The sequence below is a fragment of the Oncorhynchus gorbuscha genome, linkage group LG01 (genome assembly GCF_021184085.1).
Source record: "Oncorhynchus gorbuscha isolate QuinsamMale2020 ecotype Even-year linkage group LG01, OgorEven_v1.0, whole genome shotgun sequence".
In the NCBI taxonomy this organism is placed as follows: Eukaryota; Metazoa; Chordata; class Actinopteri; order Salmoniformes; family Salmonidae; genus Oncorhynchus; species Oncorhynchus gorbuscha.
Window position 1 is genome coordinate 84,143,674 of NC_060173.1, and position 18,427 is coordinate 84,162,100.

The 18,427-nt window shown below is 43.0% G+C and overlaps 1 protein-coding gene across 2 annotated transcripts; it reads right to left on the reverse strand.

Annotated features, from left to right (window-relative positions):
- Window positions 1-68: 68 nt before the first annotated feature.
- ccdc80 (coiled-coil domain containing 80) lies at window positions 69-17,114 on the reverse strand. 2 transcript variants are annotated; one of them, XM_046363015.1, is made up of 11 exons: window positions 16,817-17,114; window positions 16,642-16,695; window positions 15,654-16,371; window positions 14,588-15,276; window positions 13,833-14,192; window positions 13,490-13,643; window positions 9,054-9,190; window positions 6,693-6,844; window positions 6,130-6,233; window positions 3,558-3,641; window positions 69-1,124 (listed from the first exon to the last, which is right to left on the reverse strand). In XM_046363015.1, the coding sequence occupies exons 1-11, from the start codon at window positions 16,817-16,819 to the stop codon at window positions 805-807; spliced, it is 2,775 nt and encodes a 924-aa protein (XP_046218971.1). In that variant the 5' UTR covers window positions 16,820-17,114; the 3' UTR covers window positions 69-804. The 2 variants fall into 2 exon arrangements, with proteins under 2 accessions (XP_046218971.1, XP_046218981.1); XM_046363025.1 differs by lacking the exon at window positions 15,654-16,371 and having other exon boundaries at window positions 16,817-17,111.
- Between the last annotated feature and the right edge of the window lie 1,313 nt (window positions 17,115-18,427).

Here is an 18,427-nt window from a genome sequence, read left to right on the forward strand (position 1 = left end):
TTACTGTGCGTAAAGAACCTCTGACTAGACATTTATACAAATGACTGAGATGTGTATTAACTCCGAGAAACTGTTGATAGTAAACAAAGTTGTATTTGTCATAAAGCACCACAGAGTATAAATAAGAACAAGGTGTAGCAACAGGAAACTTTACAAGTTGAAAATTCATCTTAGAAACAGACAGTTATAGCTCTGATTCTAATAGCCTCAAATAACAAGTCAAATACAAAGGTTTTTACGTATCTTTACGCTTGTATCTACAATAAGGTCCAGACTGTGAAAGTGAAAATTAACATTTGGTCAGGAATGGAATTGAAGTAGACTGATGGAAAATGTGAAATGTTGAAAAGTTTTCAATTGTAATTCTTAATACACAAGAACAAGACTGATATAAAGAAAGATTGAGATTGATGACATCGCTATCCAATCCTTTATTTCCTTCTAGTACAAAACCAGGAAGTACAGAGCTAATCCCTTACCCTTTAACCCTGTGCATAAACTTCCTGAAAACACAATCCACTAATAAGGAGGCGAGACAAAGTTTATACCCATGCCCCTCACACACACATGCCCAATTTGAATTCAATCCCTTTCCCATAGCCCTAGATACTTACTGCTAACTTGTAGATCTGATTCAAGCAACATGGTGACAATCCCATCTAGACTACCAGAGGCCTTGCTTACACCTATCTGATCCATTCAAATCTACAAAGGGCCATCAAAAAAGCATCTATGAGATTAGGCAACATACTCCTTAGTAACCATACCATTGCTGATAGACTATTGACACCCTCAACGACCCCTTTAGTAACCGTATCCCTGGTGATAAGCGTCCTGGTAACCGTCGTAGCCATTGTGATGGTATCCGTAGCTCCCGTACTCGTCTTCGGGGCAGCGCATGCCCAGTGACTGCTGGATGGCCATCTCCTGCCTGCGGAGCTGCATGGAATCCACCAGGTCGTAGATGTTGGCCATGGACCACATGGGGCTCGGGTACCACGACTTGACGTTGCCGTCCTTTCCCACCAGCAGCATGGAGAAGTATTCTGGGCTGATCTGGAAGTAGTTGCGGATGTCTTTGACCAAGGCGGCCGAGAGGCCCTCACGTTCCACCGTGGCGCTGCCTGAAAGGGGGAGAGAGTCAGTCAATAGGTTTTGGTGTGTTTGATATCTTTGACTTAAAAGAGGCATTCTCGCTCCATGGCCAAGCTGCCTCTCTAGAGCTAGAAAGGATTAGCTTGTGTTAATACTGCTATGGAAGAATTGAATGTCATATTATCCATTTAATGTGAACGTGCCCCGTCATCTTCCCCTGCAAAACTACCCCTTTACTCAAGGAAAGCATTGACGGTTATTCCGGGTCCGTTTGGCTAAAAGAGACCTTTATTTAGCTCGCAAGCAGCTCTTTGTTCAGTAGTGCTTAAAAAGACCAAATCCATGACGTAAAGCCTAGAATGTTGCCTGCAATTATGTCACACATCATGATATGCAAGTACAATTTTTACCTGACCATTTTATTAGATGACCTGCAAAAAAAAACAAAAAAACATTTGGACTGCAGTAAGGAATTACAGTCTTCAGAGAATGTTTTTATAACGTATCTGCAGATAATCGTTATCGGGAGCTCAAAAACCAGTAGTAACAGTATGTAAATAAGGGAGCCAATTGAATGGCTCTCACAGATGCGAGTCGGTTCCCGACGTTCACCAAAAAGATCAGTTCAAAAAGAGCTGTTTGTTCGTGAACGACCCATCACTAAAGGAAAAGTCCATAAAGAGCACACAAGAAAACTATTTGGCAGGCTAGAGAAATTAAAGGGAGGGTTTACATATCTCCTCCCTAACACTCCGGCCACAGGAGCTGTCTGCGTGTCAGGGGTGAATGGATGGAGGGCCGTGTGTGTGTATCAGCAAGTTTTTGGGGGTTGGGTCCCCTACCACAGAGGAGACATCAAACAGGTAGCATGGAGAGAATACAGGAGACGCAGCTGGGCGATAGGGACTTGGACTAGGGGAGACAACAGGAGTTAGGGCTGAGGCTGGCCTACCTGCCTGCTGTGTCAATAAAACAACATCCGAAATTCAACATCGTGGCTGTATGAACTGAAGATTAAACTAAACATAACACATACAGCCCCATTGACCTTCCACTTGTCTTGTTTTGTTTGGTTTAATCTTCATACAGCCATTTCCCGTATGCAGTTTGATACAGTTGAAGTCGGAAGTTTACATACACTTAGGTTGGAGTCATTCAAACTCATTTTTCAACCACTCCACAAATTTCTTGTTAACAAAATATAGTTTTGGCAAGTCGGTTAGGACATCTACTTTGTGCATGACAAGTAATTTTTCCAATAATTGTTTAAAGAAAATACTTATTTTCCACCATAATTTGCAAATAAATTCATTAAAAATCCTACAATGTGATTTACTGGATTTTTTCTCCTCATTTTGTTTGTCATAGTTGTAGTGTACCTATGATGAAACTTACAGGCCTCTCTCATCTTTATAAGTGGGAGAACTTGCACAATTGGTGGCTGACTAAATACTTTTTTGCCCCACTGTATATCCACAGTAAAACGAGTCCTAAATCGACATAACCTGAAAGGCCGCTCAGCAAGGAAGAAGCCACTGCTCCAAAACTGCCATAAAAAAGCCAGACTACGGTTTGCAACTGCACATGGGGACAAAGATAGTACTTTTTGGAGAAATGTCCTCTGGTCTGATGAAACAAAAATAGAACTGTTTGTCCATAATGACCATCGTTATGTTTGGAGGAAATAGGGGGAGGCTTGCAAGCCGAAGTACACCATCCCAACCGTGAAGCACGGGGGTGGCAGCATCATGTTGTGGGGGTGCTTTGCTGCAGGAGGGACTGGTGCACTTCACAAAATAGATGGCATCATAAGGCAGGAAAATTATGTGGATATATTGAAGAAACATCTCAAGACATCAGTTAAATTATAATTATCATCATCATTATAATCAAATTAAAGCTTGGTTGGAAATGGGTCTTCCAAATGGACAATGACCCCAAGCATACTTCCGAAGTTGTGGCAAAATGGCTTAAGGATAACAAAGTCAAGGTATTGGAGTGGCCATCACAAAGCCCTGACCTTAATCCTATAGAAAATTGAAAAAGCGTGTGCAAGCAAGGAGGCCTATAAACCTGATTAAGTTACACCAGCTCTGTCAGGAGGAATCGGCCAAAATTCACCCAAATTATTGTGGGAAGCTTGTGGAAGGCTCCCTAAAATGTTTGACCCAAGTTAAACAATTTAAAGGCAAAGGCAATGCTACCAAATACTAATTGAGTGTATGTAAACTTCTGATGAAAGAAATAAAAGCTGAAATAAATCATTCTCTCTACTATTATTCTGACATTTCACATTCTTAAAATAAAGTGGTGATCCTAACTGACCTAAGAAAGGAAATTGTTACTAGGATTAAATGTCAGGAATTGTGAAAAACTGAGTTTAAATGTATTTGGCTAAGGTGTATGTAAACTTCTGACTTCAACTGTACATATAGGCGGTGTGGAGACAACAGGGTTCTTACCGTTGATTGGATAGAGCTCTAGGACTCCTCCCTGGTCCACTGCCTCCATGCCAACCAGCTTCAGGACGGAGATGTGTCTCAGGCCTGGGTCACCATGGAAACCACCACCACATAGATGAACAAACAGCAGAGAGGACATAATAGCGCATTAGAACAACAAAATACTATTTGCATTGCCCACCCCCTTTTTTTCGCCTCTGCTACTCTCAGTTATTATCTATGCATAGTCACTTTAATAACTCTACCTACATGTACATATTACCTCAATTACCTTGACTAACCGTTGCCCCCTCACAATGACTCTGTACCGTTACCCCCTGTATATAGTCTCGCTATTGCTATTTTACTGCTGCTCTTTAATTACTTGTTCCTTTTTCTTTTAAATTCTTATTCGTATTTTTTAAACTGCATTGTTGGTTAGGGGCTTGTAAGTAAGCATTTCACTTTAAGGTCTACTACACCTGTTGTATTCGGCACATGTGCCTAATACATTTTTTTCTAAACTAATCAAATCAAATTGTATGTTATTTATCTTTGTGTAGTCTAAGATTAATCAACCAATCAATATACATGCAGAAACACAGATATTGAAACAAACAATTCTGAAAATCAACCTGCAATAGAGCATGCTGGGAAATATGATAATGATGTGCATGGTTTTGAGTGTTTCACTCTACACAGAGTATTGACACACTCACAATAAACTCTGGTTATTAACACCAATATTGAAGTTCTCGTGCACCACTGATTGTTCATTTTTTAAATTTCGCTTTGGTGCTATTTTCATGTGGTGATTTTTCAAAACTCTTAGTACAAAACAAATTGGTAACACAGCCAGTCTTACATTCAAAACCTTTCATTGTCCATTCATTTTGTCTGCAGGCATGTTTCATCACACATCCGAAAATATAATGAGAACATTGGTTGAATCACCAAAACACAACATAATGACATCTTGTCAATGTAGTTATTTTACCAACCAGTTAACCCAGTAGCAACACATTTAAGACCCATGTTTCAAAATGTCACTTTGAATGTAGTATGCTAAAGAACATTAAATTACAGTACATTACACTGTTTTCACATTAGGCAATACACTTGCACTACCCATAATATTTGACTCAACATCAAATGTCCATAATTTCCATCTTATGTGTGATGAAAGGTGTGATCATTGAATACATCTTTCAAAATGTAATTAAATGATAGAAACAATGTTTAGCAAGTATAAACTAATACAAGTATAAACTAATACAAGTATAAACTAATACTTGCTAAACATTGTTTCTTTCACTTGATTACATTTAGAAATCAAGCCTGTCTTGAACATATGGCCATAGGTTGTTATCGAAATCGCAGTAAATATCATTGTTGGTTAAGGGCTTGTAAGTAAGTCCTTACAGACCATTATAAGAATTTCACGGTACAACACTTGTTGTATTCGGCGCATGTGACAAATAAAGTTAGATTTGATTTGTTCATGCATCCCAAAAAAAACATTTTTGCATGGTCATTCCTAGCCTGACATACAGTACCAGTCAAAAGTTTGGACACACTGTTACGCCCGCGTGGTAAGTGTACATCTTTCTTTATTTTGATGAACACCAAAAAAAACCACCAAAAAAAAGATAAACTACCGTAAAGTTCTGCAGGCTACACAGCAACTAACAAAATCAAGATCCCACACCTGAAGGTGGGAAAAAGGGCTGCCTAAGTATGATCCCCAATCAGAGACAACGATAAACAGCTGCCTCTGATTGGGAACCATACTAGCCCAACAAAGAAATAGAAACATAGATTTGCCCACCCAAGTCACACCCTGACCTAACCAAATAGAGAATAAAAAAGGCTGTCTAAGGTCAGGGCGTGACACATACCTACTCATTCAAGGGTTTTTCTTTATTTTGACTATTTTCTACATTGTAGAATAATAGTGAAGACATCAAAACTATGAAATAACACAAAACTATGAAATAACACATAACCCCCTCCACCTAAAATCCTATTTGACTGTATGGCCTTTCTCTTGCTCTTTTTGTTAGTATTATCTTTTACCAGATCTAATGTGTTATATTCTCCCTCATCAATTGTGTGGTTGTGTGTCTGTCCCTGAATGCGTATGCACATGTCTGCGAGAAACAATTATAATGGTCCTTCTCAATCTCAGTGACTCCCAACACTTTTATTATGACTACTAAAGTATGTGTTTACCTATCAATCTAAAATGAAACAAATGGATAGAGAGCCTAATGTTCTTCTGTATGTGATCGGGTCTGAGTGGAGGCTGTTGTAAATCTAATATGATTTACACACATTTTGAACCACAGGGAGCATTGTGTGTGTGTGTGTGTGTGTGTGTGTGTGTGTGTGTGTGTGTGTGTGTGTGTGTGTGTGTGTGTGTGTGTGTGTGTGTGTGTGTGTGTGTGTGTGTGTGTGTGTGTGTGTGTGTGTGTGTGTGTGTGTGTGTGTGTGTGTGTGTGTGTAACAATCCCTAGGCACTAGACTAGTCACTTCCTGTAGATGGGATAAATATTGTTTAAGGAATAAATCAACAATTCCTTCTTATACTCACCCAGGTTGCAGGCTTGGCTGGTCAGTGCATAGAGTTGCTGCTGATAGGCCCATTCCTCATCGTTGGGGGCGGAGATTACAAACAGACGACGCCTCCAACGGAACCTGAGAACCCAAAGACGGAACTAGGATGAAAGATGTAGGAAGATTATACAGTCATGTCATCAACCAAGTCACTTTCTGTCCAAACTCCAGACCCTTTGGCTCACTGTCATCAGACTGGAATTTAGTCTCTATTGCAAACAAACCACAGTTAATCTGATAGAAATATAGGACCATAGTAAATCAATCCAAGACAATTGTGTTGACGTAGAGTACTAGAAGTACAGGCTCGCGCATTCTGTCCACCATCAGAGCCAAGTTTAGCTCATAAAGAACTGTTGAATTTGTGGTGCAGGTGATTTAGTGTGAATATTCATGTTGACTACAAATTCTGACCACAGCCTCCTCAACGAGACCCCTGCCTGGTTTGAGACAATATTCTCACTGGCTGTGAGCTAATGACTGTTTAAAATTCCAGACGCTGCCACAGCCATCAGCAAGAGTAACGTGCACACACACTACCTGGAGAGGAAGTTCTCCAGTGATCTGGGTTTGTCCTCCTTCTTGCAGACAACTCCGTCTCTCTTCTGCTGTTCCATCTCTCTGATGCGAGAGGAGAAGGTGTCGATGTAATCAAACACAGCCTTCATGGCGATCGGGACCTCGTAGGATTGCTGTTAGAGGGACAAACACACATCATCAAGACAGAAAAAAAGACAATGGAGCAAAAAGATAAGCATTGGAGGATTTGAGTGTACAATCCTTACTCGATTCTTTAAGTTGTCAGGAGAAAAACATAACAAATGCTATTCCTTTGTTATACCTATCCCAGTATTCTTAAAAAATGGTGTATCCTCTACTCCTAAAAAATCTGTATGCAAATGAAACAAGACACTGAGCCATGTGTTCGATGAGAATCAGAGTCCCTTCACACACAGCAGATTTGTGGGTGTTAAACTATTGGAGTTGAGATAAAAAAGTGTTGTGAGTGTTATATCTGATTCTAGTGGGGTTAACACCAGTGGGATTGAAATTGACACCGCCTGCGATGAATAAATGGGATGGAAATTGACACCACCTGTGGTTAATAAATGAAGTGTTAACCAGGTGGTGTTGTCACTCGACTGCTGAGTTCATTTCCGTTAATTCTCTCAGAGTGAAAGAGACATGGGACATTATATCTCCCAGCATGCTTTGTTGCAGGTTGCTTTTTAGAATAGTTTTAATATCTATGTTTCTGCACGCACAATGATTGATTCATTGATCTTATACTACACAAAGATAACTAACATAAATGTTTCTAACCAAATCTAATCTGTAAGTGGTTGGATTTATTTAACCCGTTATTGAGATGGTTTAAGGTAGTCTCATTGATCAACCTTTCCTACCTTGGCAGTCATTTTACCTGCTGTTTGCGGGGGATTAAAAGTTCAAATTCTTCAATAGCCTATGGCTGGATTTGAATAGGAATTATGTAACACTTTGGAAGCCAGCATAATATGACTTGTTGATGTGGCCAGCAAACCAGGAGTTTCAGACAACTGTGTTCGGGTGAAACTTGAATGTTGAAGTATGGTATAGTCAAAAAAAGTCATTTATTGTGATAAATAATTACATTTTGATGATAAAATATAAATTTAGGCACACACTGAAAGCTACGGGACTGAAAGCCATCGAATGCAACAATCATGTCTCTGTCACTAGCAAACACAGTCATGGGTGGTACAGGTACCTCTAAAATTAACTTGAGTGGCACCCTTGAAAATAAATATGCAAATAAGGCTTTACACCCTACATTGTTATAAGAACAACAAAAAATGAGTTACGGTAACACAACAGGTGTTAATGCCCTAACACTGAGGAAGTGGAACAGCATCTGCCCTAATAAAGTGTTCATTTAAGTCCAAATTTGCAACACCCATGGTGTTAGGGACCCAACACTCTTGGGGTGTTAGTTCATCAACACTTTGAAAAGTGTTAGTCATATACACACTAAGAAAGTGTTGCATTTAACACTGTGGGCATTAAAATTCTGATCTCAAATTTGCTCAATCCAGAATGTGATATTCCCCAATGCAGCATTACACACTCACAGAAGCACAGGCACACAAACTTTCTAATGGATCAGGTGAGGGTCTGCTGCCATGGATACAGTCTCCCTCATTGTTTTTTGCATTCCCTGTCACTCCTCCCTCCCTCCCTCCATGTGCCCTGTAATGTTAATAGAATTTCCTGTCTGTACTGACAGCATTAGAGGGTTGCTTGCACACTGGTGTCTTTGTTTAATCCGTCTGAAAACAGCCTGGTGGTTCACACACACACACACACACACACACACACACACACACACACACACACACACACACACACACACACACACACACACACACACACACACACACACACACACACACACACACACACACACACACACACACACACACACACACACACACACACACACACACACACACACACACACACACACACGCACACACACACAAAACACAGCTGTTGGGAGAACGTCATGATGTGTGAATTAAACCAGTGTTTAATCACGGCAGGATGTTTACAGTATGGCGAAGGCAGGTCAGGCAACATGAGTCTATGTCTAATTGGCCAAACAGAGAGGTTAGGTGTTTGTGCTCCATTTAGCTCACTTGGCAAAATGGTTGGGTTGAGTTGTAGACTTTAGTTCTAAATGGAATGGTCCAAAAAGTGCAGACTCCGACAATCCAGTGTGCCAGGTTGCAAAATAATGCACGCCTAGTAAGACAGAGAGACAGAGAGAAAAAAGAGAGAGAGAAAGAGAGAGAGAGAGAGAGAGAGAGAGAGAGAGAGAGAGAGAGAGAGAGAGAGAGAGAGAGAGAGAGAAAAACCCACCTTGGCTCTCATGTCAGTGTCAGTGAGAACCATGTAGAAGTCGTTAAATGTCATATAAAACTCCTTCCTGAGCTCTGTGATCAGATCCTGGTTCACCAGGTCCTCCTGACGAAGACCCGTCATAGGCTTGTCGTTCTCTGGGAGGGGAAGAGAAAGAGAAGGGAAAGAAGAGAGCGAGAGAAAATTGAGAAACAGACAACCAATTAAAATGTTGTTTAGTACAATTTAACAGACTCCTGTCCAGAGCAACTTACAATAATGAGTGCATTTTCAGATAAGGAAGCTAAAACAACTGCATAGTACAACCAGAGTCATGGGGAAACAGGGATTGGACATCCCACTTCCTACCAGAGACTGAATGGGTTGACACATGACTGACGACCAGAAGGCGTGTTTCCCTCATAATATTTAGGAGAGGTGGAGTCGTGGCCTTATTAGTTGTTATTGGTTACACCTATCCCTGTCTCTTCAGTTCTGCAAACATAGAGGTAGGGTAAGGAGGGGACTACTGGGGGAATCGACGGTTGATTTTGGGCGAGCGTCTGTTTGAGGTAAAATAGATCTACCACTCAAAAGGAGGGCAATGGTGTGTTTACTCTATAGGCTTACTGCTTCCTCTGAGAAGACACACACACACACACACACTGAGGCCATCTCTATTACCAAACATTGGCAATAATCTGTATCAAACAGAGTGAGAGGGAGATGGCTGAGGAGGAAGAAGCCAATCTAGATTGTTTGTCTTATTTTTTTTTCCTTTAACTCTTTGGAATGTCTCACTCCCTTTCAACATGGATATTCCTTTAAAAAAAAAAAAAAAACATTCAACCATAATTTTCTCCTGATTCCCGAATGCTTGTTGAGGCAGACCGGATTGCATCTCAGACTGCATTCCAGATCTCGCTCTGTTTTCCTTTGTTTTGATTGGAATCCCACCCCAAAGACCACAGCTGTCTTCACCATGAGGGTAATGACAGAGGCCATTTGTTGACTTACTGTTTGTTTTGACTGGAAACCCATCAGTCTCCACAACAAGGATTTAAAAAAAAAACATGTTTCCTGATGTGATTGAGAGGATAAGGACTCCACATGTCTGCTTTGTACTATAAAGAGAACTGGTCACCTTTTGAAAACATACAGCAACATACATGAAGATGTTTTCAATCCACAACCATCCTCCTTTCTACAGAAAACAAAAGGCGTCTTCCTATGGCTTACATATACAGTATCTGCAGCACCATGGTTTCTAAGGTAAAAAGCGGTGATCCATCTATCTATCCTGAACAGGAATATACTCAGGCAGGAAGTTGGCTTGATCACATGGCTTAGAGGAGCTAACACAGTTGGCACATTTGGTTCCTTGGAAGTTGTGGGAACGTATGTTTTTGGTTTTCCATTGGTACTGAGAATGAAGCCATAAGTTTCCTGACTTTTTAGGATGCAGGGTGGTTCTGAGAACGTTTCACTATGGTTCCCTGAAAGTTTTCTTGAGAAGTTTTCTTAACATTCTGATGACGAAAATGATGAGTTATTTGAAGGTAATTAAATAACGTTCTGAGAACGTGTTTCCATAAGACTTTTAATAACACTGCCAGCTTAATTTGTGTTAGCTGTTCTGAACTCCAAGCACGGCTAGGACACATGGAAATTCATTAACTTAGGCATTAATCATGCAAACCCATTTCTTTTTTATTGTATCAAAGCCTCAGTGAGATACAAACCTACAATCGTCTGTTCTCTATTCATGGAAATAGTCCACTGCGCCACCAGGATGGAGCTAGCATGCTGTGTTTCTTTTAACTGATACATCTTTTGTCTATTCAAACGGAACCAATTTCAAAGGAAACAAGCACTCATTGAGATCAGGTGTGGCTAATAAGTGGGCGCGGCAAACACACCTGGAAACACTTAACAAGATACACCCCAGGATAGAGAGAGTTTTGTTGACACGGAATGTACAGGTATATGTTTTTAAATAACATTCTTAGAATGTTCTTTGAAAGTTACTAATGTTTTTTATGGAAAGTTTTCTTTAAATAGAACCATGAGGAAACCTGCAGAAAAAGTTATGCTGAAGTACTGAAATTCACACAGAAGCACGTTGTTTCTTAATGTTCTTTAAACAATTTGAGAACATTCATTTAAATAGAACTATGAGGAAACTTGTAGGAAACCTTATGCTGAAGTACTGAAATTCCCACCTAAGATACATGGTTCTCAGAACGTTATGTGCAATCTGGGTATCCTGCACCATTCCCAGAACATTGTGCGAAGGTTGTCTGCAAAATAACTATCGGATAACCCATAACCCCACTCCAAGAAACAAATGGTTCTTGAACATTATATGCAAGCTGGGACTGTAGCTACCGCTTACACAGCCCACAGCCCTTAATCACAGCAACCTGTACACACACGCACGCACGCACACACGCACGCAAACACACACACACACACACACACACACACACACACACACGCACGCACGCACGCACGCACGCACGCACGCACGCACGCAAACACACACACACACACACACACACACACACACACACACACACACACACACACACACACACACACACACACACACACACACACACACACACACACACACACACACACACACACACTGACCAATGTCTGCATTACACTCAAAGGTAAGGATGATGTCATCCAACACAGGGAACCTTTTTCCAGCATACAGCTGTGAAAGGACCATTTACACACGGACACACACACACACCCGCACGAACACCCACACACGCTCACCCACACGAACACACATTAACCCTTGGAGCGATGCTTGGAACATAAGACTAACCACCGTCCGGTTCATAACATGGGTGTGTGTGTGACATCACCTCAAATCACTTTCTGGCATTCCGTCTGTGGAACATGTCGTTGTGTAGAATCAGAGAGAATAATAAAGTTTTATGCAGTAGGGCTGTGTCCTGACATTAACACATCCTAACTATAGGCTGGAGGCACGATTCAAATCTCCATAAAACTACAAATATTGTCGCTTGCCAAGCCCAATTTACAATGCAAATCTCATAAGACGCATTTGTAATCTTGAGCCATCTGAATAAGTAGCTTTGAAGAAAATCAACAAAAGGGAGACTAATTAATCTTGAAGATAAGCCATGTAAGCTAACCCAAGACATGTGTGTGTGTGTGTGTGTGTGTGTGTGTGTGTGTGTGTGTGTGTGTGTGTGTGTGTGTGTGTGTGTGTGTGTGTGTGTGTGTGTGTGTGTGTGTGTGTGTGTGTGTGTGTGTGTGTGTGTGTGTGTGTGTGTGTGTGTGTGTGTGTGTGTGTGAGAGAGGTGAGCTAACTCTCTAGCTTACACATTAGCTGCAGAGGAAGCAGACTTCCCCCTTTTCACCAATGATAAACTAGGAAGGTATTCAGCCGGGATCGCCCCACACCACACATACACACTGGCGGACTTACCATTAGGCAGAAGAGGCAATTGCCTCAGGTCTCACATTATCAAGGGGCCTCATGACCTGGGCATAAAAAATACAAATAAATATATATATATACAAATATTACAATAGTTTCTCTGCTTGAGGCCCCCCTCATGCTCCGCTCGAGGCATAATACATAAATAATAATAAAAATCCCCTTCAAAAGCTGTCTGTTTAAGCTAGAGATGTGCATGGGCTGGATCTTAATCCACTGCAAACCCCGATGTCTGACTTCCGCATCGGTGGTGGAAGGTGGCAAAGCTACTGAGGTGTTTCTCTGTAGCTTTTTCTCATGAAAACGGCTGTAGCGAACGAACGGTTTGGCCAATAAATGATTTTGCCCCCTCTATGGAAAGGTGAGACTCTCACAAACACAAAGCCCCCCCCCCGATCCGTGTGGTCAAATGCGCGAAGCACTCATGGCGAAGCAGTGAAAGCCTTTGTGCACCATTAACTTTCATGTCTGGGACTCAGGAAGAGTTGGCATTGTGTCTCACCAAAATGTCTTTGCAATGGTAGTGTCATCCTGTTCACAGTGTTATTGTTCGAGCCTCTCTTATTGTTTGCTGCAGACTCACTCCAGACACCTGCTAGCCTTCTGTTCTATCAGAGGAGTTTAGGAGAGCAGGGGTAAAAGCAGGACAGGGCAGTAACAGCAATACAGGACACCTACTGTAACTTAAGGGCTCAATTCAATCCGTATCGCCAAAGTTCAGCGCTATAGCGCGTTTGAAATCTAAAGGCAATGTTCCCACGTTCGCGGAGACTGCATTTACGGTACGTCGGCTGAATCAGAAATGACCTTTCAATTTCAAGTGTACTATAGCTGATGCGGACTGTTCTGTCCTGTACAGGCTACGTGTCGTAACAATAATAATACATTACATTTATATAGAGTTTTCAAGGACCCAAAGTCACTTAAACTTTTCCTTTCCTGCAATAATGTGTTAGTAGAGATGTGTACATACCCAGCTGGTAGTGATCTATCTTCATGGTGGAGTTGACAGAGCCAAAGATGGTGATGATGGAGACTTTCCTGATGGCCATCTCACACACCGTCTCCAGGTACTCATCCCTCTGTTGCACATACATAGTGCTCTCCTCACTGGGGGCTGTTATGATCTGGAGACACACACACAGAAAGAGACTGGGTTAGACTGTGTGACACACACTCACACACACACTGCTGTGGCGATTGTGTTTATAATAGATAGCGGGGAGGTTAGAGGATGGGGACTGATTTTACTACCCTGCCCTCGGCAACACTCCTGTGATAAGAATCTAGACAGGCTGCAAAACACTGGTACTTACCACAAGTCGTCTCCTGTTCTCAAAGTAGTCCAGGAAGGATGCCAGGGAACCCTTAGGAGGCGGAGGCTTCTTGGTGGGTTTGTGGTACGCCTCTTTCTCGTGATTCTTCAACGCCTTCTTTCCGTTCTTCTTCCCGTTGTTTTTTCCCTCCTTCCCCACCTTCGCTCCTCTCCTCTCTGCCTTGTCCCTCTTGGTGGCCTTTTCTGGTTTGCTGTTCTTTTTCTTCTTCTTCTTCTCAGTATTGTCGTGTTTTCCCTTGCCCCTCTTGGTTGGGCTGACCTCTGTGTTGACCTCTGTCTCTGGGTTGCTGGAGGTGGGCCGGCTTGATTCATAGTTCTCCTCATACTCATTATTCAACACCTGGAGAGAAGAGAGGAGTGAAGAGAAGAGGAGAGGAGGGAGGAGAAAAGGAGAGGATAGGAGAGAAGAGGACTTTATTGATCACCAAAATCAAGCCTGGTGCAACAAAAGCAACAGAGAACAAGATACAGCAACATTCTGTCTCAACATCAATGTAATAAGTGAAATGTAATAAGTCATCTTTTTGGGGAGATAGGGTAGCCTAGTGGTTAGAGTGTTGGCCTAGTAACCGAAAGGTTGCAAGTTCTAATCCCTGAGCTGACAAGGTAAAAATCTGTCGTTCTGCCCCTGAACAGGCAGTTAACCCACTGTTCCTAGGCCGTCATTGAAAATAAGAATTTGTTCTTAACTGACTTGCCAAGTTTAATAAAGGTAAAATAAAAAAAACTGCATACCTTCCCATGCTTCCTTTTGGTGGGTATCACTCCGGCCGGCTTACGGCTGTTGTGGTCCTTCCCCTCCTTGTCTGTTCGGTTGTCCCCAGACGTGGTGGTCTTGGGTGGGTACCTCGCCCTGTCTCTCCCCTTGTCTCTGCGGTTATAGGGCTCAGGTGTGGTCCGAGGGGCAGGCAGCCAGTGAGGGGTGGTTTGGGCTTTTGTGGGTCTCTGGGTTCTGGTGGTAGTGGTGGTGGTCTGTCGTGTGGTCACAGTACGTTTAGTTGTGGTTGTTGTGGGCTTTGGTGTGGTTGTTGCTTTCGTTGTTGTCATGGTGGCTTTTGTCGTGGTCGTCGTGGGTCTTGTTGTTATCGAAGTTGTCATTGGCCTCGTTGTCGTTGACCTCGTGGCAATGGTGGTGGTTGTTGTGGGTCTCCTCATTGGCTTCCTCGCAGGCGGCTTCCTCTCTGGGGTCGGGTCTACCTGTCCACCTGTTTCAACTTCCATCCCTGAGTCTCCACCCCTCCCACCCACTTGGCCCTCTACTCCCGCCCCTTTACACTTCTGGACGAATCCCTTCTGTCGGATCTTCTCCAGCTTCCTCATTGGTGCCTGGTCGATGACCTCGTACATGGCCTCCAGCCTGACTGGATAGGGGTACCTCTCCTCCACTTGCAGTGTTTTCCTCAGGAGCACCATACCAAACTTACCTGGACAGGACAGGGTGACAGGTTTAATTTACTGAGTTAAGTAGACTAGCTAATATGGTTTTGGCCACAAGCAACATGCCGAAATGAGAAAAACTCACCAAGCACTCTGTAAGCATCCCAAACTTACCTGTAAAGACTCAGATTTATGTTATTGCCCTCACAAATTCATTTTCACTGCTTGTCAGCATAAAACATGCAGTAAACATACAAATAGCCAACATCACACCAAGTACCCCCATAACCCCCACTCCTAACACCAAGCAAGTGTTGACAGATCTGAATGACAGGTTCAATCTAGCCCCCCACAGAGATTCTCTCAGATCTGCTAACACTGAAGGAGTAGGGCTAGGGGATGTTTCCAGGTGGGCCACGCCTACCTTTCTCCAGTTTGAGGAAGGTCATGAGGCGGGGGATAAGCACTTTGTCCAAAGGTTCCTCCATCACCTTCCCCTCGCTGGTGATCCGCCTCACCTTCCCACCCATCTCCCCCTCCTGGTGGAATATCACGATCTGCTGCACGTGCCTCTCTGCCAGCTCGCAGTACACGTCTGGCTTCAGCAGTGTCATCATCAGCCGGTAGTAACCATCTGAGTCATGTGGAGCAGAAATCACCAGGACTCGGTTTTTCCCTGCAAAGCTTGCCAGGAGGTTAGGCGAGCCTGCGCTGCTTGGCATTCGAGTCTGTCTGGCCCTCGCCCCGGTAGTGCCTTCATCCTGAAGCATGCCAGACTGGAGGGGAGCCATCTTCCCAGCTACCCTCCTCCCTGCTGCCCTTGCCAGCGCTCCACCTCTCCTGCCCTGTCCAGACCCAGTCCTGGGCTGAAGAACAGAGACCTGGTCCGCATGCATGTCCTCGTCGAGCCTGGCGCTGATCCCGGAGGGCACCGAGGGGGAGCCGGGCCCTGGGCGGGTTCCTCCCACGCCGACAGTGCGCTCTCTGCCGGCTGCGCCGAGCTGCAGACGCCCGGTATTGAGTTTGGTGCGTTGGCGCAAGGGAAACCGTCTGAGGTGGGCTTGTTTTTCGGCGTGTCCTGCCCACGCTAGCAGACACAGCAGGGACAGACCCAGGACAAACTCTCCCCGCATTATTGTAAACTGTTAGTTACAATAAACAACCAGAAATAGAGAAGAATATCCAATAGTGGACATGGGACCTGTGTGCGTCTTTAGAGCATTTATGTTCAATAAATAAGAAATAAAGTCCAGCGCAGTAAAAAAAAGCAGAGTGCAAGAGAGAGGCCAACACTTTATTATTGTGTTTTAAAGCATGCCTTTACTTTTTACAGTGGAACACCAGCCAAACCCCACTTCACCAGCCTGCGAGCAACCTGAGAGAAGCGTGAAAACGCAGACAGGAAAACTCACCAGAGAGGTTCTAAAATATCCAAACCAGGCACCAATTGACGGAGTCAGCAATTCCTGAAAAACATTCGGGGTATTTAGAAACCGTTAATCCAAACTTCCAATTTCAGCTCTCAAAATAACCACACAAATTAGAAAAATACGCAGACTTTGCCAATTCTGGAAGAAAATGTCATACCATTTATAAACTCCGAGTGTACGCGACATTTTAACATCCACAAGTAAACAGATATACAGCACGGTCTCGAAAACAAATCCGTGTTATTTTATTCTCGGACCTGACCATTATTTAAAAATATTGTTTTTTCCAACTATCAAAGTAATCCAACTTAAACGCAGGGCGTTTTACGCATAGCAAACCAAGTCGATTTCAAGAGGAAAACCTGCACAGAGTGGCTCTTCTGTATGGGAAATGCGTCTCCCTATTCTTTCTCCCGACTCACCAACCTAAACTACAGAAGCTAGTAATGTCGACACCTTTAAGTCTGCCCTGCCTCAGACTCTCCTCGCTGGCGCAGTGGCGCTATACCAGCCTGGTCTCATAGACTAAACGTAACATAGTAAATGTAAATCTAGGAGACAAAACTTTGTGTAACATCAAGACAAATCAAATCAAATTGTATTAGTCACATACGCCAGATACAACAGTTGTAGATCTTACAGTGAAATGCCTACTTATGAGCCCCTAACCAACAATGCAGTAAAAAAACAAAATAAGAAAAGAATAAGAGATGAAAGAAACAAGTAATTTAGAGCAGAAAAAAATAACAATAGGGAGACTATATACAGGGGGGTACTGATACAGTCTACACTGCTTAGTTGAGGTAGCATGATGTGCATGTATATAGAGTTATTAAAGTGACAATGCATAGATGACAACAGAGAGTAGCAGTGGTGTAAAAAGGGGGAGGGGGGGTAATGCAAATTGTCTGGGTAGCCATTTGACTAGATGTTCAGGAGTCTAATGGCTTGGAGGTTGCAGCTGTTTAGAATGTTTGTAGGCTTATGTAGCCAAAATGTATCTATGATCGTACGCTATCCATTTATGTTTTTTTGTATGCTATTTTAATATGAGAATTAACCAATGATATCAGGTCACACCCGGCCATGATTACAGACACCTGTGTGTCTTTTTACACTATATAAATGAGTCATCCTGCAGTGTTTGTCATTATACCCTGATGAAGACAGCTTGTCTGTCAAAACGTTGGACGTAAATACTTTTGCATCTGAGCTGCTAGAGTGTGCGGCTTTCCTTTATTTTTTTAGAAGCCTCTTGGACCTAAACTTGGCGCTCCGGTACCGCTTGCCATGCGGTAGCAGAGAGAACAGTCTATGACTAGGGTGGCTGGAGTCTTTGACAATTTTTAGGGCCTTCCTCTGACACCGCAAGGTATAGAGGTCCTGGATGGCAGGAAGCTTAGCCCCAGTGATGTACTGGGCCATACGCACTACCCTCTGTAGTGCCTTGCAGTCAGAGGCTGAGCAGTTGCCATACCAAGCAGTGATGCAACCAGTCAGGATGCTCTGAATGGTGCAGCTGTAGAACCTTTTGAGGATCTGAGGACTCATGACAACTCTTTTCAGTCTCCTGAGGGGGAATAGTTTTTGTTGTGCCCTCTTCATGACTGTCTTGCTGTGCTCGGACCATGTTAGGTTGTTTGTGATGTGGACACCAAGGAACTTGAAGCTCTCAACCTGCTCCACTACAGCCCCTTCGATGAGAATTGGTGATGTGCTCGATCCTCTTTTTCCTGTAATCCACAATCATCTTCTTTGTCTTGATCAC

What these genes read in the sequence shown, in the direction of transcription:
- ccdc80 (XM_046363015.1), bottom strand. An exon ending in CCAAAAGGAAGCATGGGAAG is followed by an intron (nt 14,193 to 14,587) that starts GTATGCAGTTTT and finishes TCTTCTCTCCAG; the next exon opens with GTGTTGAATAATGAGTATGA. An exon ending in CTGGAGAACTTCCTCTCCAG is followed by an intron (nt 6,234 to 6,692) that starts GTAGTGTGTGTG and finishes TTGGGTTCTCAG; the next exon opens with GTTCCGTTGGAGGCGTCGTC.